At 32.8% G+C, this 22,720-nt stretch overlaps 1 protein-coding gene across 3 annotated transcripts in view; it reads right to left on the bottom strand.

The window, feature by feature from the left end:
- Positions 1-2,801: 2,801 nt before the first annotated feature.
- AGMO (alkylglycerol monooxygenase) overlaps positions 2,802-22,720 on the bottom strand; it is a 344,214-nt gene continuing 324,295 nt past the window's right edge. For 2 of the 3 annotated variants that reach the window (XM_077856706.1, XM_077856704.1), the window contains one exon: positions 2,802-4,178. In XM_077856706.1, the coding sequence (XP_077712832.1) occupies positions 4,104-4,178 (75 nt within the window). In that variant the 3' untranslated portion in view covers positions 2,802-4,103. Of the gene's footprint in view, positions 4,179-20,653; positions 20,798-22,720 lie in introns of those variants that run through there. The other variant, XM_077856705.1, reaches the window with a different exon arrangement.

Raw genomic sequence — 22,720 nt, 5'->3', positions numbered from 1 at the left:
ATAATGTGTATCAATATTCCACTAGGGGGTTCTATTGCAAATTCCATACTGAATGACATATTACCAGCAAAATAAAATTTGAGAACCTTTAATAAACATTAATCTAAGCTGCCAATGTTAAATATAACAAGGTTCATTCCTTTGGTGATTAATTCAACTTTAGATACATAATTACAGATCCACATAGTGCTGAGTATGATGGCCATGAGGTGATTACATTAAGTTTAGCAGAAATCATTAGAAAGACCATGACGAAGGGGAAGTAAATGATACAACAAATAGAGCTAAAGTAATGGGCAGTTCTATCAAATAAACTCAAGTGCAGGAATGGGCTCCTGTAGACACATGGCAATCCTTTAAATAAACCTATGACCTTATCATCCTTAGAGTGATTAGAAATTCTGTAGTCATCTACCTATTCACCAAATCTATCCTTTAACTAAGCTGCTTATCCTCTGAATTTTATTTTTTACTTTGAAGCATCAAATTGAATAGAAGATACAGTGAGCTTAGGATCCTCAGCCTATACTTCTAAAGATTCACTTTGGATATCTGACATCACAGAATGGAGAAAGATCACGGACTTCGATGTCGGGATTCAGAGTCTTGAAATTTGGTGGGGGAACCATTTTTGGGCCTGAGAAAGCTTTTAAAGCTCTGTCACCTTCAGAATTTTCTTCTGTAAAATGGTATTAACAGTGCTTTGTTCCCAGGATTTTAGAGACTAAATGAAATAATTCTAATTGAGTACTACTCAGCAAACAAATATGCCTTCCCTCTCTATCCTTCCTTATGGTAGATTAGCAAATCTGAGAATCTTTATAATTATTTGCTGAGTCAGTTTGCATCTCTCCATTAGAAGCGGCCAGTGATTGATGAATTCTATTTTTAGTACTTTCCCTCTTGAGAGAATGAGAGAGAGGTAGTGCTTCAGTCGAGAGTAAGCATAAATTACATGGCATCACTCAAGATTAATTCACAACATTTATAGTAGTTATATGAACTGTCATCATGTATTAGAACTCGGCAAGAGAAAACTGGACTGGAAAATTAGCAAGGTTAAAGGTGAAGAATAAAGTGCCTCAGTTAACACAAACAGGCCCTGGAAACACTGCTTATCTGGAAAATTTGTAGCTTGAAAATGTCTGCATTTCCAAAAGAACAGCATTTATAATGATCTTGAGGGTAGTTAAGAGAGAAAAGAGAATGGATGAATTTGCATTTACTTTAAGAAAATGGAACTTTACCATAGAAGTATCTTTTATAATTTTTAAATTATTTTCATTTTTATTTTTTAAAATTTTATTTAAATTCAATTTGACAACAAATAGCATAACACCCAGTGATCAGCTCATCATGTGCTCTCCTTAATGCCTATCACCCAGTTACCCCATCTTCCACCTACCTCCCCTTCTGCAACTGTTTCCCTTTTCCCTTTTTGTTTGTTTTAAATTTCCATTTTTTTAGATCACTCCTATAAATTCACATTTATTCAAGCATATATATGTATTTATACACAAACCAATGGACTATTCTGACACACTAGAAACTTACCTAAAGATCAATGAAACCTCTCTTTTCTTGCCATCCCTTGGGGATGTAACCTATAGACTGAAGTCTCTAGGATGTATAATATGAATATTCAGAATTTTTATGCTATAAATTTAGCATTTTCAGCCAGCAGAGGGCTCCTTGCTTTGATATGATCCTACATATGCAAAGTCTAACACAAACTCTTGGTAAGGAACCAAAGCAGGGTTTAATATTTGTTATGGCCTTAAGTATTTGCTTTAACTGTGTTAAATTAAGAAGTTTAAAAAGATGAATGAAGCAAAGCCAAGTCTCTACTTCTGAAGCTTGATATATAATTTGTTAATTGTTTCATCATGCAAAATTTAATCTTCTTCCGCCTTAGCAGTTTGAAAACCAAATGTGTTTCAATTTTTCATCATGAGTCCTCATAGACACCTGCTGTCTGATTCTTCTAACAGTTTTATATTTCTCTCTGTTCAGGGCTTAAATATACATTTATTTATTTATTTATGAATAACACATTTTAAGATGAGATTAACCAATTGATCAGTGTCTTAAACTTGGAGATGAATATAAGCAAAACTCAACGAAGAATGGCATTGTTTTGGTGCTTATAACTTTGATTACGGTAGTCTCCCCTTATCTGGAGGGAATACATTCCAAGACTTCCAATGAACACCAGAAACCACAAATAGTACCGAGCCTTCTATATCCTATGCTTTGTCTTATACATATGTACCCATGATAAAGCTGAATTTATAAATTAGGCACAGTAATAGATTAACAATAATAATTAATAATAAAATAGAACAATTATAGCAATATAAAGTTAGGTGAATATGGCTCTAAAAATATCATATTCTACTGTACTCACCGCTCCTTCTGGTGATGATGTGAGAAGATAAAATGCCTACCTGATGATAGAAGAGAGGCAAATGGCATAGGCACTGTGCTACATACACTGTGTGTAGCATTAGACTACTATTGACCTTCAGACATCAGAAGGAGGATCATCTGTTTCCAGACCACAGTTGAGTGCAGGTAATTGAAACCACGGAAAATGAAACTATGTATATGGGTAGACTGTTGTACTTAAACTGTACATTTAAATCTAAGAAATACTGAAAGAAGGGAAGGAAAAATTTCCAGCTGTTTTCAATCCCTCCCGCCATTTTGAACCTTATCCTGCTTATTCCTGTCTGTTCCTAATAAAAATACTCAAGAGATTTCTTACGATCCCAGTGAGTAATGTACACACAACACTTAGGACAAATTTATTTAGAAATTTATTTTAAAAATTGTTTAGAAAGATTCTGAACAGTACTGTGACAATTTAAAATACAGGTATCCCTTACTTTTATGTTATGCATTAATTAAGCTACCTCAGTTTTATGAAAGACCTATATTAGTACCCATTTTCCTTAACTAATAAGAAACAGGAAGATAATTTTTGCTTCTATAAAAAAATGTTGTAAAGCAAAAATAGCATGCAGCACTTGTTTTGCAGTGAGCAGTTCTAGAGGCCACCCACACCTGAAGAAGTAAGAGTGGCTGGGTCAATCTCCTTCCCAGGGAACTATACTCAGCATCAAGCTGCCATAGCTTTGAACTGTGTCTCTAAGCATCTGTGCTTTTTTCTGATTTATTTTCCTCACCCATTAGCAAGATGAGTTGTAAAGGATCAGAAAAATCTATGAGAGATTTTTTTGGGGGGTCTGGGAATGCTCAAAACTTTTCCATATAAATTAATGGTAATTGCTTCTTCACTTTACACCATTTTGACTTATGAAAGATTTCATAAGAAGGCTCTACTTTCAGAAAACAGGGGAATCCTGTAACACAGAATTACAGGTTTCTGAAATTATAGGTTTCTGAAAGATCTGACTTTTTTTGTAAAAGTGAAAATTTCCTTCAGTTGGTGAAAATAGGTACTAATGTTGGTCTTTCATAATGCATAAAAGCAAAGCATAATGTAAGCTTTTGAAGAGCAGGGATACTTGTACCGCATGCTCTTCAAATTGCCAAAACAAACAGATCAAACATATTAGACAGATGTATTAACTGTTGAATACACACATTCTGACAAATTCTATTCATTTCCATTTCAGTGATGTCTTTTTCAGTAACATAGCTCCTTAGGTTATGTGGTTTTCAAAGGTAAATATAGACCTAAGTGACAACTAATGTGATATATTTTTATGACAACAAGTATTTATCTAAGCACAACTTTAGCAAATGGAAGTTGTCAAAAAGTGCAAATTAAATCTTTGTTCTTTTTTCTCTCACTTCCCTTATACTCATTAGCTTAGATGCTACCGGTGAATGTCACATTATTGTATTTGAGATTACTTGCTTTCAACACTAGCAATAAAGAAAAGTCATCTCAGCTGACTTTAATTTTAATACAAACTAACAAATATGGAAAGCAAGCAAAAGTAAATATGCATATTTACCTTTCATTAAAGAAATGCTTCATATAATCATTATACGATTATATTTTCAGATGCAATCATAATATACCATGGTTGTGGACAACTGATTAAAACAAAAGAATTGAATACAAACTTATGTTATTTCAAAGGGCTGGAGGCAAGTTGTTTCATGCTTCTGACTCCCCAGAAAGCAATGCAGATGGAAAAAAATATCTGAAGAAATAAGATACAAAGAGGAAAAACAATTACAATTGAATAGATAGTTTTGTTCAACTGAGTTAAAAATATCTTTGTAGGGGAAATGAACATAAACATTTTAGACAGTTAAATTAATCAAATTGAATTTAGCAGTTGTTCACTGATAGAATTTAGCCAACACAACTTAAAACTCATTACGTTGCAGACAGGAGTGGGAGTAAAAAGTTTTGGTTTTGTGGCTTTTATTTTTAAACTCTCCAACCTGGATCATTTCTAGGTTTGGGACTATGAACGTTAGATACTGAATGAGACAGAACTTTCTTCTGGCATCTGGGCATACTGTATGCAGAATGTACTGTATGAAATGATCTCATTGTTTATATAGTTTAAGAAGCATTTGGAAAAGGAGGAATAAAAACATTATAAAGAATCATTCCTCTCTGGGGCAATGTGATCTAACATGTTATGAACTTTACCTAACATGAATGAAAGGTTAAACACCACTGCTGATTTTCCTTCTCAGTCTGTTGATCTCATCAGGTGTATATTAAAAAAAGTACTACAAATTTCTCTTTAAAATTGATAACATAGCTAAGCCATAAGAAGCATCAGAGTTCATTGAGTTCTTTGGTTCTTTTTTTTTTGCTTTCAAGTAATATCACACATTCCCAATAAATCACCCAAAATTAGCCAAATAAAACTCTTGATTTCTGATGATCCTAGCAAGAAGGATTATACATTCATTCTCAGAAGAACTCATGGTTGCAGAATTTTTTATTATGCATAATCTAAATGCCATAATGCCATAAAACATGTATCTTCTCTTGAGGTAAAATCCAAGCACTAGTCATGATCTTTATACCATTAGAGGCCTCCTAAGCCAACCCTTTCCTTTGCTATTACCTGTGTACTAAAATTAAACTGTAAGATTGCTTTTATGATCTCCATTTGAGGTGTTACTGGTATGATGATAGAAAAGAGTAATGCCCAAACAAATGGAGTTATTGGGATAGCTGTATCCATATATTTTTTTATTGTGCAAACCGCCTATCCCAACTACCAAAATATGACCAAGTCTTCTCCCCAGGAAGAAGATCACTATCCCTGAAAGATCCACAAAAATATACAAAGGAGAACATTTAAGTAATAAGATGGAGGTATGAGGGACATTTTGGGGTGATGGACTGTGGAGAAGCCAAAGGCATGAACTGAGACCAGCCATCAATTAAGAGAAAACAGCTTTAACTGTGGTTATTTTGCTATGAAAGCCTGAATATAAAAACAAAAACAACAATACGACTTTCCTAAACACTGATATTTAGACTTCACAGGTAGGTTGTTCAATTTCATATGAACCTTATGGTTCTTCCTAGAGAACTATTATCCTTCACATTAGCCAGTCTGCAGTTTTCTTCAAATACATGCATTCCTTTCAGCCTATAATACGCACAATATAAAAATACATATGAATAACAAACTCTACAGTTATATTGAAGCAGAAGTCAAGAATAATATTAGCATTATGGAGTTGCCTCAGAAATCAAATACAATATATTTAAAGGCTGGTTTTGATTTTGTTTCTTTTGACTGTAATTCAAGAAAAATGACCTCATGGGATTTCTCATGATGGTGCCAAGCAAAATAATACTAAGGTGGGAGTATTTATGAAAGCCCTTTGACTGTGCAATGAATTGCATTAGTCTGTGAAGATGGGTAATGTTGACAGAGTACTAGCTGCAAAAACAACTTTCAAATGGGAGAGAGATGATAAATGCATAATAATAGTATAAATAGTTCCATTCCAATTCATAATATTACAATATCCAATTCAAGCAACTAATAGATACCTTGTGTTGTGTAAGGTAGTGGAACCTGAAATATATTGGCAGTTTAAATTTTTACTGGTTTTGAGTTTAGTGTTTAGGGTCATAAGGATTCCATGGGTGAAGGCTAGGGAGAATGAAATAGCTAAAATGTATGTAAAAGTTTGCTAGTATGTCATGATTCTCCTCTTCCCTACTCCCCACACACTAGACTATCCATACTTTCATCTGGAATCCCAGAAAGAGTAAGAACTTCCAACCTAACAAAAGAATGAAAAAAAATTACAATTCACTTCACTCCTTTGTTGTTTATCTGCAACTTCACAACTAAATCTTTGTGTTTTGAAACTATAATTCAAGTCCTATTTCCTTAAGGATCCATTCCTAACTAAACACAATTGTCTTTTCCAGTGATTTAAAATGTTTTTAGCTTATCAAAAAATGCAATATTGGACAGTTTGCAGTTTTATTTTGTTTCTCTGGGATTTTTCATCCGTATATATTATCTCTTCAAAAGGATGGGGTGAAAACTTGATGAAGCATAGGAATCCAATTCAGGTTCAATGTTAATGTGCAGTGAGATCCTTGCCTAAACCAGCCATTGTTTTAGGTGCTTTATTAGATTATAATGTTTAATTCTCATTACAAATCTTGGTAGATTGGTACCCAATTTGCTCATTAGGCGATGGGAACTTAGAATTTACAGAGAAATCACAAAGCTACTAACTATCAGAGCTGGGACATGGTAGTTTTTTTGTTTACATAGCATCTCCCAGAAAATCTAACTGCATATCCAGTGAAGTCAGTTCAGTGAATATGTGCATCAGTAGTGAATCATTGCCTCTTATTTTGTAGTCACTCATCCTTGCCTAATGATTTTTGAGTCAGTAACTGCTAGGTTTCTGACATTTTTCACCGTCAGCATTTTAAGTATAAATTGGAGTTTTTGTATATAATCCAGAATGGCCCAGAAACATAAAAATTAATGCAATGAATATGCCCCTCTCAAAATATGCATGACTCTGAAATAGTCACTCAGTTTCATTAGAAAATAGTTAAGTAGGAAAAATAGATTTGCTCTTATATTTTCAAGTATGTATGTGTTGTGCAATACATACATTAGACCTAAATGTGTATTTCACATATCATTTTAAGCTGGAAAATTATTTAATGTGGACTCAATAAAACCAGTTGATTATTGATTGCAGTCATTCCATTTTTAAAATTTTCTCTTGTTTTAACTCTCTCTTGATTTTTGTATGAAGTTGTTCATTTGGTTCTCCGTAGCTGATTAGATTAAATGTATCATTGAAATAATTGTTCATTAACATATTTCCCAACTAAGTATTTGTTCAAGGAAGATAAGAAAACTACTAGTGAGGCTAGTATAAGAATAAAAGACAATTAAAGTGAGCATTTTTTTGCAATATTCTCTAATCATAGATAGAATGTTTCTGAATATATACAAATTCAATGAACACTTATTTTATCATAGGCCTGGGCAAGTCTCAAGATTTTAACAGCTGGATTTAAAATATGAAACAGAGGAAGTTCACTCTTGGTGTCAAGCCCTCCTTGAGCTAACACATCATTAGTGGCCCTTGTCTTCAGGCTATTTCCTTGACTTCCCATGGCCCTAGACTCTGATTCCTGAACTTTGGCCTGTACAGATGCTCTCCCTGTTTCCTCCACCTCTTTCCAAAAAAGTGCATCAATTGACAGGTGGCTAACCTGAGCCTGTAATCCATACTAAAACACCAGAGGGAACTGATATTTTATTCTGCTGCTCCTCCCTGTTAATGTCTGTGTTTTAAGAGGACTTACTAAACACGGCTCTACTTATGAGCAAATCAGACATCTAATCTAAAAGGAGACAGAATAGTACCAAAAGAGGTATTTATGTGCATGTGACTTCTCCTCATACTGCTATCTCTCAAATTACAAAGCTAGTGGATTGTTCTTACACCTATGTACATATCTGTCTCTGTCAGTTTGAATATACCTACTATATATATATTAATATTAATATTAATTAATATATATATTAATAAATGACCTGAGGTGCAAATAACATATCCTCTTAGGTAGTGGATAATTTCTATTAGAACTAGAACTCCACATATCTCAAATCATTTAACTTTCAAATAAACTTGCAAATAAAATGAAACTTTTGAAGTACTTGAAACATTACCCACAGGAGAAACTAAATCTCTGAAATAGCTGAAATTTAGTTTGATTCTCAAGCATGGATTTATTGTTGCAAATACTGAAATAGAATACATTGCCTGAGAGATAATATCTCATTTAATTTTATGCGTCTTCACAGTGGTGATATAATTATGTATACTAAATCACTAAAAAGTTGAACGAGTAAGTTAGAAAAGATAAGTCATTTTGTAAATGGTGGGTAAAGTTGCTTGATAAATTCTGCCTTGACAAGGAACATGAAATACTTTAACTATAAATAACATTTTTTTGGTGAAGATCTGAGACTTAATCACTTTCAAATAATTTAAAAAATATTACTGCTTATTTCACTGCATATATTTTCAGCCAAATTTAGACATTTGTCTGGATTTCCTAAAATTCTCCTGGAATGGATATACTTTTTTTTTTTATGCCTAACAAATCATATCCTGCCTATAAATGGAAGAGCATACTTTTACCTAAAAATTTTTTCTTTGACATTGATGAGGTTCATAAAATAACAATTAACTAGCCAATTATCACAACCATAACAACGACAACAGCAACAATTTGTTTTAAGAGCAACATATTAAACAAGCAGAAGTTTTTACTAAATTATTTGGAGAAAAATGTACCAATTCTTTGTTAAATATACTTTTTAACATAATATTTCAATTTTTTAAAAGATTACCATCATCTGCTGTACAGAGAAGCAGATAAGAACTTAGAGTACACACCTGAATTGCAATAAAATATCTCTATTTTCTATTAATGCAAGAGACAAACACAAACAGTACTAGACTAGAAATTGGAGCCAAATGGACTGAAAGTCCTTCTGAAGTGAAAACATCAGAAAGATATTAGGTAATTATACTTTTTTTTCTTAGAATTTTTCAAAGATAAAATATGACAAATGCTAACTCAAAAGCAATTGGGAATTGCTGATTTTACTTCCAGTATATTCTATATATGACTTAAATACTAAGAGTCATCTGCAGACAAATAAACAAAAGGCTTAAAACAAATAATTTCCAGGCATTGCAACTATTACGTGTGTTTTATCTTTATTTCTGTATCCTATCCAAAGCAGATACAATCACCACTATACTTAATGCATAGTCTTATCATATTTAATACTGTCAAGATTTAAATCAAGTATCATTGTTTTACACTTGTTTTTAAATATATATTGAAATTCTTAACAGAGGGAAAACAATATAAGAAGAAAGTTTATGTGAATGTCCATAATAACAATGCCTTATTTAAAAAGAATATATATTTTTCTCAATCATTACATATACCCTGATAGTCATTTTCAAACAAGATAAAATATTAAACATACTATGATCATGTTTTTTAAAAGAAAATAAACACAAAATAAACATCGGAACAAAAGTTTTAAATAATTCAACTGAACTCTGAAACCTGAAAAACTAGATATTTCACTATTTTACTACTCAGTGTGGGCAAAGGACTCTAATAATTTTAGTGACAAAAAAGTACTAAGTTAATTTTAGATAACAAATACAGAATCTTCATTGTAACCATTTCTTCAGCTCCCTGGAAATGATTATCTCCTATGATGTACAATAATTTACTCACTTCTAAATGTCTAAACAGCTCAAGAAATTGTATATACTTTACAATAATGCCCCTACAGAACATTCTATTGTTCATCTATATCACACTTGAGTTATCATGATAACATTTTAAAACCATAAATATTAGTAAGAGCATTAGAGATCACTTATAGGTCTTCAAGAACTACCTACCATTCAGAGAATATACTTGAAGACAGTTGTCATGAATTAGCTACTGTGCATGCAAACCCATCTGGTCAAAATTGTATAAACTGTAATTAGCATAAAGTGAAAATAGATGCTACATTTCTCAAAAACATCTGTGAATTTTTCATCTTTGAATTCAAAATTATGAATAAAGTGTGTTTATAGATATAGGACTTCAAAATTATCCAATATTACCAACCCTTATTCTGAGGGTATGACCATCCAGTAGTGTGGATTTTAAAATTGTCTTTAATTACTTACTACATTCTTGCTTTTCCTTATACACAGTGATACAGCTCAATTTATGTTGATTTCCTAGAAAATTTCTAAATATTTTAATATACATACTCTAGATATTCGGGCTTTCTTCTCAGTTTTTTCCAGTTATTTTTTTCATCCCCAGCTTGAAGTTTCCAAAAGGATAGGTACAAGGAAAGGCTAAACTTACCACAATTAAAACGGAGGAAAAATTAAAGAGACAACCAAAGTTGATTAGACATGATTTGTATCCATAGAATGGTCAGAATATGTGCCTTATCAAAGCTGGAGCCTGACTTTATATTTTTCTAATTAAAATTCTTAATGTAGAAGGGTAAGACTTTTTTTTTTAGAACTCTATTTTGAACTGTAGGATAAAAAACAATATGGAGATATGGAGAGAAAGTTATGATAAGGTCAGATTAAAAGACCAAATATCACTAGTGAGAATGAATGTGAGGTTAAAGGTTGACCGTTCTGTTGGAAAAATACCTTAGGAAAAGTGTACATTATGAAAAGCATCTGTTTATACTCATAATCTTCCTCTAGTACTTACCATGGAGCCCCATGTTCTTTACTTTTTATGGATTTAGGAATGAAAAAGATATCAGAGCAGTAAAAAATTTTAAGGCTAGTCTATTTTAGTTTTTATAAATTTGGGAATAAGTGTAGGAAAAATAAGGCACTTGACGAACATTACCTAATTTGTCCTGAGACATTTTTATATATTAAAATTAGTCAAGGGCAAGCATTGTAAACATTGTAAACATTTCCCTAAAAACTATTACCTTACTTAAATGGAAGGTAATATTTTTTTAAATGGAAGAGAGCTCAGTGAATTAAAAAATTCATTCGTTTTTTTTTTACTTTCATATTTCTGCAAGTAAGTTCTAGCTACAACTAGAATAACATTTCATTTAATTTTCCTGAGTATGTCTAACATTGGCACAGAATTGTTTGCTTCATATCCAGTAGTATATTTTGAAACTGAATATTTTTGAATAAAATGTTGGTGGATTAATCATGGTCCTTAAGTGTCCTAACAGAACTCTCTGTAATAATGAAAAGTATGATCTTTAATCTAAAATTCAAAGTACAACACCTTTCTAATTCCCTTTTATTTCTGACTGCTGAAATTTAAAGCATTTGCATTCTAAAATCAGAACTCTGTTTTAACAAAAATTATCAAGAAAAACATTCAATCCTGCTCTACCAAAATGCCATTTTCATGGTAAACACATAGTGGTTCCTGATAATCTCATCACAGCAGTTTGATTTTCAGTGTATTGTACATAACAAAGGCCAGCTCCTAGCATCTCTCTGACATCACAGTTGAGAGCTTACGTCGTAAAAAAAATTCCTAAATCTTTTCACGTGCATAAAAAATTTTAATACTTGGTGTACAAAAATTTATATCTGAAAGACCATGTGTTTACAAATGCAGAACGCCATTCAACACTGCTAGTCCAGGACGTCCAGTGGGCTGTTAAAAAAATTCTTTGTACTTGCCTACTATTTAGGAAACAAAGGAAGCCTCTTAAAAAATTTTTTTTTCATGAAAAAAATTGCCATGTTTACAGAAATAATAGTGATGTCTGTTTTTTTTAAAAAGAACGACAGTATATCTTGGAAGGATATGTTTTGAAAAGATCTCTTTGTATTGTTTTTGCTTGTGTCAAAGGGATGATTAGAGTCCCAGTAAATGGGAGCCTCCCAGAGTAGGCTAAATAGAAGGCCAACAGCCAACATATGGCTTGCAGCTTGGGGGATTTCTCTCAAAGTTCTGCCAAAGATGGGACTGCCCAAATGGTTTCTCGCGTAAGTCCTAAGTCATAAACTGCATCCTACTAAGCCAGCCATGCCAGAACTGGACCCAAGGGTATACGGAGTCTTGGCTGATGGGAAACAATGACTGCTTCCTAAGGAAGCCACAGCTGCTTTCCTGAGAGACACCCCAGATGCCTGAATTTTCCCTTACTTTCCATTTTTGACTACCTGTTCTGGCAACAGTTCCAACAAAGGGGGAGGCAGGCAGCAGGCACCCAGCTGTTTTCAATAAGCCTTGGCAATGTAGGTACTGATTACATAAACACTGCAAACATTCAAAGAGCATATTTTCTAGCTTTTAAGCTATAAAAAAGTGTGAGCCTGTACCCTATATCTCTTCTGTTCCAAATAATGATAATACTGATCATAATGATGACTACCATGATGATGACGATGACAACAATAATGATAATTAAGGCTCTAATTATGAAAGCAAAGATTATTAAAGGAAACATGATATCATGAACTGCTGGGAAAGAGCTCAAATTATGCAGAGAATTGGAAAGATGAGAAATTTCCACATTTCAGGGACAAGAATATGTATTTTTTCCTTTAGGAAACAATGAGGTAAAAATGTGCAATTAAATCACTGGATGTCTTATAATTCCCACAATCCATGGAAGAAAACAATTAGCTGTTGCATCATCCATTTGCAATATAGCACATTTTCCTTTTCATTTGCATGTATTCAAAAATATTATTCTAACTTCTTAATATACACAATGAACTTTGAACAACACAAGTTTGAATTGCACGCAGCCACTTAAGTGCTGTTGTTTTTCCATAAACACAATACAGCACTGCAAATGATTTTTTATCTTCCTTATGATTTGCTTAATAACATTTTCTTTTCCTTAGCTTCCTTTATTAAAAAATGTACTATATAATACATGTTACATGCAAAATATGTGTTAATCAACTATTTATGTTATCAGTAAGGCCTCTGGTCAACTTAGGTTATTAGTAGTTAAGTTTATGAAGAATCAAAAGTTATATGTGGATTTTCAATTGCATGGGGGGTTGGTGTTTCTAACCTCCATGCTGTTCAATGGTCAATTATATCTAAAATATCCAAGAAAGAATACTCATAAAATATTGCAGAAGGTCTTCTGATTATATCAAAATCAGGTTCAGAAACCTAGTCAAACTAGAACTCTGGAAAAGGAATAAGAGAATTAGGTTGTCCCAATTCAACACAAATTATTTTGCCTCAGCAGGTTACTCAGAATTTCAGTTTCTGCCTCTATAAAATAAAGATAAAAGCTTCGAGGTCTCACAAGATTATGGTAAATATTGACTCAATTAAAAAATCATAAAGTTCTATGAAAATATAAGATATTAAACTGTGCTATATTTCTTGCTAAAAAGATTCAATAAACTAAAAGTGACAAAAAAAAATAAAAAATAAAAGTGACAACAGAGTGACAGATAATGAGATATAGATTATAAGTAGAATTTGGAACATAAGAGTTTTCAACATGTCAGTTCTTTCTCATTCATGGTCACAAATTAAAATGATCCTTTCAATATTGTAGGTACATAATTATTGCTGGGAAAATATAACTATCTTACAAACTAGAGTAATCTATAATTGTCCTTAGTGGGTAAGTACAATTAGGTTGATCATCATTTGAAGTATTTCCGTTATGTACCTCATCCTGTAAAGACATAGAATTTGATGATCTTGATGAGTTTTAGTGTCATAAAATATTTTAAATTTTAAATCCTTTTTATGACACAAAAATATAGACTAAATAATAGTTTCAATTTTTAAAAAAGATTTTATTTATTTGTTCACCAGGGACAGAGAGAGAGAGGCAGAGACAGGCAGAGGGAGATGTAGGCTCCTCGTAGGGAGCCCAATGTGGGACTTGATCTGGGACTCCAGGACCATGCCCTGAGCCAAAGGCAGATACTCAACCACTGAGCCACCTATGTGTCCCTAAATAATAGTTACTAATGATCCTCCAGCCCACTTCTATTACCAAACCATGGTTTTGATCTTTCATGTTACATTAAATTTCCAATCATATCTAAAATTATGTTAAAATATTTTTTTTTACAATTATTACAGATATTTTTCCTCAGGGATGCTAACCAATGTAATGGAAATGGTCTTCCATGAAAATTATATAAAAATAGAGATAATTTTTTAGTAGTAGTATTTTTGAAATATTCTTTGACAAATGAAAAAATATATATATTGAGCAAAGCTGAGTCAAAAAAATTCTAACTGGAACTAAGCTGATAGCACGACATGTTTTTTGACTAGGATAGACAATATAACATAAAGGAAGGGGCCAAATTTAATGGACATAATGGAGGAAGAATAGTAAGAAAATGCCAGCAAAAAATTATTGTTCTATACCTTTGTGTTATAGACAAAATACTTGAAAAGTCATCAAAAATTTTAGTAGAGACTCAATGTAAGAAAATCTAATATTGCAAAGTCACAACTGCTAAAATAATAAACTTTAAAAATAAACACCCATATCCTTCTAATTACTTATTATTTATTTAGTGCTAGGTATGACATGCATAAGAAAAAATATCATGGTACTTACCTCAAAGGCAAATATATGCACAAAAAATTGCAATGAACCATCCCCCATTAGTTTGTATTTATTATGCAAATATATATCTAATTCTTGTTTTATGCCAGGCAATTCACTCTAATGGAACTCACTTGTGAGCCACATAGGCCCTGAATTCAGAGAAGTAGGTCTACATAGTTTTCTACGAAGTATCTATTAAGGGCTGGTATTTGTATATATATCGTATTTCTAAATCTTCAGGTTAAAACTATCTTCACAATGTGGCTCAATGTAAAAACATGTTTTACTGAAAAGAGGCCAATCACAGAGATATGTTATATTTTTCACTGACTTAGCTTATTTGTAAGATGAATATTTGCCACAGCTACCTTATAGGATTCTTATATGAATAAGGGATGAATCATTTTCATTCAGCAGATAGAGTGTTTTCTAAAGTACCTATATATTACTGTTTTGAACTTATATGTGATTATAAAGGTGGCTTTGAATCATAATTCTATCCTGAGGAAGTTATTTAATGCTGATATATCTCACTATCTTCACCTGAAACACATGGATAATTTTACAAGGTAGTTGGCATAATTAAGTGAAAGAGTGAGCATAAACACTTGGGATTTGATGTATGCATGTGCTCAGCAAATGTTAGTAGTTTCCACTGATGCTATTTTTTTTTCTATTTTGTTATTATAGTTACTACTGATATTAGATCAGCTTTTACAGCAAAGTTTTCTAAACTTTATTTTTTTAAAAATTAAAAAAAAGATTTATTTAATTGAGAGAGAGAGAGAGAGAGAGCAGGAGGAGGGGTAGAGGGAGACAATCCCAAGCAGACTCTGCACTGAGCACAGAGCCCAATGTGGGGCTCAATCTCATGACCCTGAGAGCATGACCTGGGCTGGCACGAAGAGTTGGACACTTAGCCAAAGGAGTCATCTGGGCACCCCTAAATTTAATTTTGAAAATATATCATAGCAGTTCTTCTCTTCCATTGCATTTAGCCTTTAAATATTTCAATTATTTTTTTGTGTATTATAAGCCACAAAAAAAATTATTTTAAAAGGATGGGTTAAAACAACTAGAAACAAAAATTCTAATATTTACTTTTTTTCATCTCAATGTATCCTCATCCACCACTTTTTAAAATCACAACCACAAGCTTAAAGGAATATTCAAAAATCTAAACCAGTGCCCTGGGAAAAAAACAGGTTGAGAGCCTTGAAACTTGGATTCTTGTCCTTTCGGTCATGAAATAGTCAAATCATTTATGTTCTCTGGATGTCATTTTCTTTTCTGCCCAATGAGATAGAAATAGGAAATCTCTAATATCTATTCTATTCCATTATCTGAAAAAAAAAATAACAGAATTGGCCAATACAATATTATAATGTTAGAGAGTTCTAAGGATAGCTCCCATAAATAATTAAAATTTTAATAAAAAGAGTATACCAGAAATACTTCTTCATCTTGCCCTAGTTACTAGCACAATAAGGTAACTGAAATAATGGAGGAAAAGACAAGGGAGGAGTCTTAAAGAAAATCAGCTTTCCAGAGAACAAACTGATGGTTGCCAGAAGGAAGGGACAAAGTAGGTAAAGGGGAGTAGGAGAAAGAGACTCCCAGGTATGGAATGAAGTCACAAGGATAAAAGGCACAACAGCATAGAGAATATAGTGAATGATATTGTAATAGTGTTGTATGGTGACAACGGGTAGCTACACTTGGGGTGAACATGGCATACACCATGGCATGGTGTTGAATTACTATGTCATATACTGACACTACTGTAACATTGTTTGTTGACTATATTCAAATAAAAAAATAAATAAAATAAAATAAAATAGCCAATCCTAAAAAAAATTATTTTCCATACATGTGGAATATATTTACAGACTGGCAGAGGACGGCAGAGATGGATTCCCCAAACATCCATTTCTAGAAATCAAAATCCCTAATCTTCACCTTGGACATAAGCTGGTCCACTGTGGCCTAAAATTTAAAAAGTTAAGACACATTAGGTTCACTTTTGAAAAATAACTTGGTGAACATCAACAAAGAAAAGGTAGAGTAGCACTAGTGATTCTTATAAAACTTTGCAGAGGTATATACTAAAATAAAACAAGTCATGGACAGTTTTGGTAGATATTGGTAAATAATGATGGGTTTTAAAAACAAAAGAAATTCCAGAGGTAAAATACTTTGCCTGTTTTTAGTTATAGTTCAGGAAATACAGCCATAGCTCAATAAGGTTGGAGTTGGGGGCAGAATACAGTTTAATCATTAATATATCATCTAGGTCAAGTTATAACACAAAACCTTCAGAACTGCTAGTTTTTATATAGTCCATAATTCATTGTTGATTATTTCTCTCTTCTTTGAGAGAGAAAAAAGACAGAGGGAAGATCCTTAAAAACAATTACTATATGATAAAAATTCTAGGAGAAACTTATAAATAACCAATGCCAAATATTGAATAAAGAATCAATGACGCATGGTGTGGTATGAGTCTTTAGACAATATCTTTGTATCTGCAAATGTGTTTATAATTATGTCAAAAGATAAATTTTATGGATTCTGGGTAAATGTGTTAATAATTCTCATAAATAAGTAAGGGCCAATGGAACCTTCCTGGTTAGCTTCTGAAATTAGCACATGCAACAAAAGTTGTCCCAAGCTAAAATTACCCTAGGATATCCCTTAAATAACGCCTTTAGTGTACTACACATGGTTTTGTGTATGCAAACCCTTTATGGTAATTCTTTTACATATTCATGTTGGAGAACTATTGTGCAAGACTGAAGAAATTAACAAAGGGACGTCTCTAGGTAGTTGTCTGATAATTTAAACCAATCTTGCCTTTTGATTAAATGGCAAAACTTAGTGGGAAAAGAAAGAGAAAAAAGGGGATGATGAGATCTAAATTGTTCCTGGTTATTTGTAAGGTTACTTCTTTTAATTTTTGATGTTGAGCTTCTATTACTCTAGTATTGGTTAAATAGATGTCTTTGCTTTTGATCAAACAAGACAGCAGAGTGTATCTGAGAGCTCCAAATTCCAAAAGCAGCTTAAATGTACATATGACGTCACCCCCACTTTACATTAACATATAGGAGAATATTTGTTTTTTTTTGGCACACAAATTTTGCTTTAAAATATGTTTTAACTGCCCTAAGTAGTTAAACCTCAGTAAACCTCTGCATACACTGCTATTTCTAACTCTGTCTTTGACAGCAATGATCCTATCACAGCTGCACAGACCATGCTTTTACTTCAAACTTTCAAGTGAATAAACGTAATATAAATGCTGTCACAACAAATGCAGTGTACTGAGACTTTCTGTTATGTCAACTATATTTAGATTTCAATACTAGCATTTTTCTTGACCTAATTATGACTCCCTGTAATAACCTGGTTTACCACAGAGCATTTAGTACAGGGATTCCCCTTGTTGTGAAGCAGAAGTTACACAGAGAAAGTTTACAAAATCTTGGGATGTGATGACTGTGGTGACCTTGAAAATTTCGCTGAGATGAATACTGGCTAAACTGCATTGTAATTGGCTGAGTTTTTCTATGCTCTTATCAGAAGAAAGTACACATGCCTAGAAATGTTGTTTTCCTTTCTTTTGCTTTTTTTCTTTTCCCCTCTCTCTCTCTCTTTTATTTTTTACTTTTTTCCTTTGTCGTGGTGAAGTGAGTTACAAGCTCCCATAAGACCTGAAGACTCAACACAGCTTGGGTTGAGGACTGGATTTCTCCCACATGAGTTTGGTGGCCGGGTCAGTCAGAATGATATTAGTATATTTAATTTTCAAAACACACACAGTGGAACAGATGTGTTTTATAGGAACTGAAAAATGAAGTTCAGAAGTGAGGGGGTCTGGGTAATGTTCTGGTACAATATGGCTAGAGATCACTGTATGAAACTAATTCCTGCTGATAATTATAAGTTGTCTCTGTGAAAACTAGTTTATAGTATTTGTGTATAGCACTATGGAGAGTATCAAAGCTACCGAGATTTGAAACAGTGTAGCAGGAGCTCCAGAACTTTATGTAAATTAACCCCATAGCATGGAACACATTAACTTGAGGGTTTCAGGAATTTGGACCTCAGAATGCGTAGGATGTGGGTTTAATTGAAATGCGGTATTATGACAATCAGTTTTTCTCTGGAGACAGAATTTTTTAAGGTGCATGCAAATGCATAATTGAGCATTGACATATTACATCATAGTGATACGTTTTAAACAACCCATATCTGCTTCATAGTATTTATTTCACTGAAATACCACTGGATATTTAAAGATTTCTCCTTTAGAGTTCAGCCATCTGAATAAATGAACAGTATACTGAGGTGAGCCAGTCAACTCTCAGATGGGGCCAGGCCTCAAATGCTCACACATACACAAAGCACTTCTTCTGGAAAAAATGTTTCTGGGTTTTCAACATAAATCAGGGTCAACACATAATACAATCATACTCTAGTACATTTAAAAGCTGGAAAACAGTCTAACTAGGACGGTGATGCTTCCAGCAAACCCTCAGGCCAAATAGCAATCAGAAAGAGAATTTATGGCTTTGTGATCAAACCTCATCTCTGTTCAATTCCATGAAGGGATTGCCTGCTCTCCTGAGGAAATTTTAAATGGGAGTTAGAAAACTATACTTTCTCGATGATGACTTACAGGATTTCTTTTTTCTTTTTCTTTCTTCTTTTCCTTTTCTTTTCAACTGTAGCCACAAATGGATATGCTTGTGAGTAATACTAAATTCCAGAAGTCTTGATATTCACAGCATAACAATTAAATTATACATTTATGATAAAATAATAAGCCAATTCTTTTGGGTGAAATTCTATATACATCACTTATAAACAGTAGCAATAATAATATTAAACAATAATAATAAATTTTCTTAATGGTAAAAAATGTCTATTACAGTTTAAAAAAAGTTTGTCAAATTTCATACTGAATTCAGAATATGCCACACAAAATCAAATATATTATTGTTTAGATCATTTTTATATAAAATATAAAGTATAAAACTAAGAATTGCTTATTGTGCAGCAGATTTGGAAATGCCAGGATCAAGAGATCAATACATATCCACTGGGCATACACTATATTCCTAGATATGTACTAGAACAAAAAGTGATAAAAATAATATAAAATAATAATTTATATAGAAGAGAGAATATATTCTGTAAACGGTTGGGGCTTTCTGCAAAATGACATATTACATACAGAACACTCTTCAAGAAATAAATGAAGGGGGCACTTGACGGGATGAGCACTGGGTGTTATTCCGTAAGTTGGCAAATTGAACACCAATAAAAAATAAATTTATTATAAAATAAATAAATAAATAATTTTTAAGAGAAAAAATAAATAAAATTGCTTTTTGTGTGACAAAAAAAGAGAAATAAATGGAATGCTGGATAAATACATCCTTTAGAAATCTAAGATGTAGCTTATTTCAAAAGAAAGAAAGGGAATACTAGAAACTAGGAGAAAAGAATAGAAGAAGGAGGAGGTTCAATGCTTCAATTGAGCCATGAATAATGGCCTTGACTCTATGAGAGCTGTGTGACCTGGAAAAAGATGATTTTCTCTCAATCCATGAAAAGGTACTAGAAAAATAAACAGTGGCCCAGAGAAGTGGCAAGGAAGCTTTTAATCATCCTCTGCTAGAGATAGGAGAAAAAAGAAAGTGCTCTGTGAGAACCTGAAAAGCTAAAACTGTTCTACAAGTGAGTGTGGTTCAGACACCCAAAGCAGAAAAATTAACATAACTGAGTAACATGAAATTGCTGGGGCCCACAAATAAAGACACGCTGAATACCATAGAGATGCTTTCCTAAGCCAAAGTACCTGAGAAGCCCAGGGATATAACAATCCCTACTGAGAAAGAGCTCATGATAAAAGTTTAAATGTACACACATACACACATACATTTTTTAAAAATCCTGGGGGAGATTTTAACACACTCAGCAAATGGATAATCTATACCAAAAATATAAGAAGTAATGGAGGAATTGAAAAGATAGTGTAAAGTAAGAATTTTTTAAAAAGATTTTATTTATTTATTCATGAGAGACACAGAGAGGGAGGCAGAAACATTGATGCAAAACTTGATCCCAGGACCCTGGGATCACGACCTGAGCCAAAGGCAGATGCTCAACCACTGAGCCACCCAGGTTACCTGTAAAGTAAGAATTAAAAAAAAAATTAAAATTAAATAAAAAAAAATAATAATAGAAATAATGAGGGACAGGGACAGCAAAGGACTGGAAAAAAACATCAGAAAATCCAAAATAATAATTAACAATAATAATTGTTGAAATTAAAAAAATCTGGTGAACTGGTTAAAAAATGATTATGTAGAGAAGAAGATATAATTAGGAAGCTAGAAGATGAAAATGGCATAGAGGGAGTTATGGAAACAAAATATGAAAAAGAGTTGGTGACATGAAAATCTAATATATCTGATTGGAGTTAAGAAAGAGGGAATAAAAGGAATGGTTGAGAGGTGACACTAGAAGCTATAATGGATGTTAATATTGCAGAAGTGAAGGGAAAAGAAGACATGTATCCCTCAATTGAAAAACCACGATGAAGCCCAAGAAAGGTAAAAAGAAACAAAGAAATAAACTGCATGTATTTTAGTGAAACTATAAAAGACTAGGGACAAAGACATAAATCTTAATGGAAACCAGAAACAAAAGATATATTAGGTTAAGAGGAAAATATAAATATATCAGACTTTTGGCCAAACAGTAAAGAAATATCTTTAAATCTCAACAAATCTCTAAATATCCACTGTCAAATGATAGCCCTATGCCAGCTAACTTGTCACTTAAGATTGAAGGTGAAGTGAAATCATTTTCAGATAAAAATGTTTGGTAATCATAAACCACTGTGAAAAAAAATCACAGAAAAATTTATACTTTATACTTCAGAAAAAATGAAATTAAAGCAAGAAGGAAACATGGGAGGTAGTTTTAAAAAGGGGAAAATGATGTCTGCACAAGAAGGGTGCAGGCTTTGGGAAAGTAAGTGACTATTGACTTATTTATAATAAATTGAATATTAATCAATCACAAACAAGAAATTAAAAACTAGTTAGAATTGAACCCTAGGGAATAATAACCTTGGAAGTAGAAGTATAAGATTTAAAGCATTACTAAATCAACTAAGAACAGTATAACATAAGACTAAGGAATAAAAGAACTGAAATATATAATACCCAAAATAGTAAAACAAATGTTTGCAAACACACACACACACACACACACACACACACACATCCATGCACACCATAGTCAATGTAGTATGCAGTATAGGGGAAGAAGAGACGATGAAAGTAAACACATGATAAGTTGAAACTGACAAACTGTTAAAAATGTCAGAAATCACTAAATATTTAAATGGATTTTACTTGCCAATAAAGGAGATTCTCATACTGGATTTAAAATTTTAATCCAGGGATGCCTGGGTGGCTCAGTGGTTGAGTGCCTCCCTTTGGCCCAGGGTGTGATCCTGGAATCCCGGGATCAAGTCCCACATTGGGATCCCTGCATGGAGCCTGCTTCTCTCTCTGCCTGTCTTTGCCTCTCTCTCTGTGTGTTTCTCATGAATAAATAAATAAAATCTTAAAAAAATTAATCCAGGTGTGTGTGGGGGGCTCAGATGGATAAGTGTATAACTCCTGGTTTCAGCTCAGGTCATGATTTCAGGGTCCTGAGATCCAGCCCCATGTTGGGCTCTGGGCTCCGTGGAGAGTCTGCTTGAGATTCTCTCTTGCTCTCTGCCCCTCCCCCAACTTGCATTCTCTCTCTCTCTCTCTCAAATAAATAAGTCTTTACAATTTTAATCCAATCATATTATGTTTATAATGTGTACATTTATATTCACACATATTGATATAGAAGGATTTAAAGAAAAAAAATAGCATGCTATATATTAAGTCAATTAAGTAGAATAACCAGTGATATTTGATATAGTAGACTTCAAGGTAAAATGTTTTAAAGATAGAGCATTATTACTTAATACTACAAAATGAACAATGTGCCATAAGCATGTAACAGTGCTGAATCTGGATGTGCCAAGCAATATAATCTTAAAA

This window comes from Canis aureus, chromosome 18, assembly GCF_053574225.1.
Source record: "Canis aureus isolate CA01 chromosome 18, VMU_Caureus_v.1.0, whole genome shotgun sequence".
NCBI lineage: Eukaryota > Metazoa > Chordata > Mammalia > Carnivora > Canidae > Canis > Canis aureus.
This window is presented reverse-complemented; position numbering and strand designations above follow the sequence as displayed.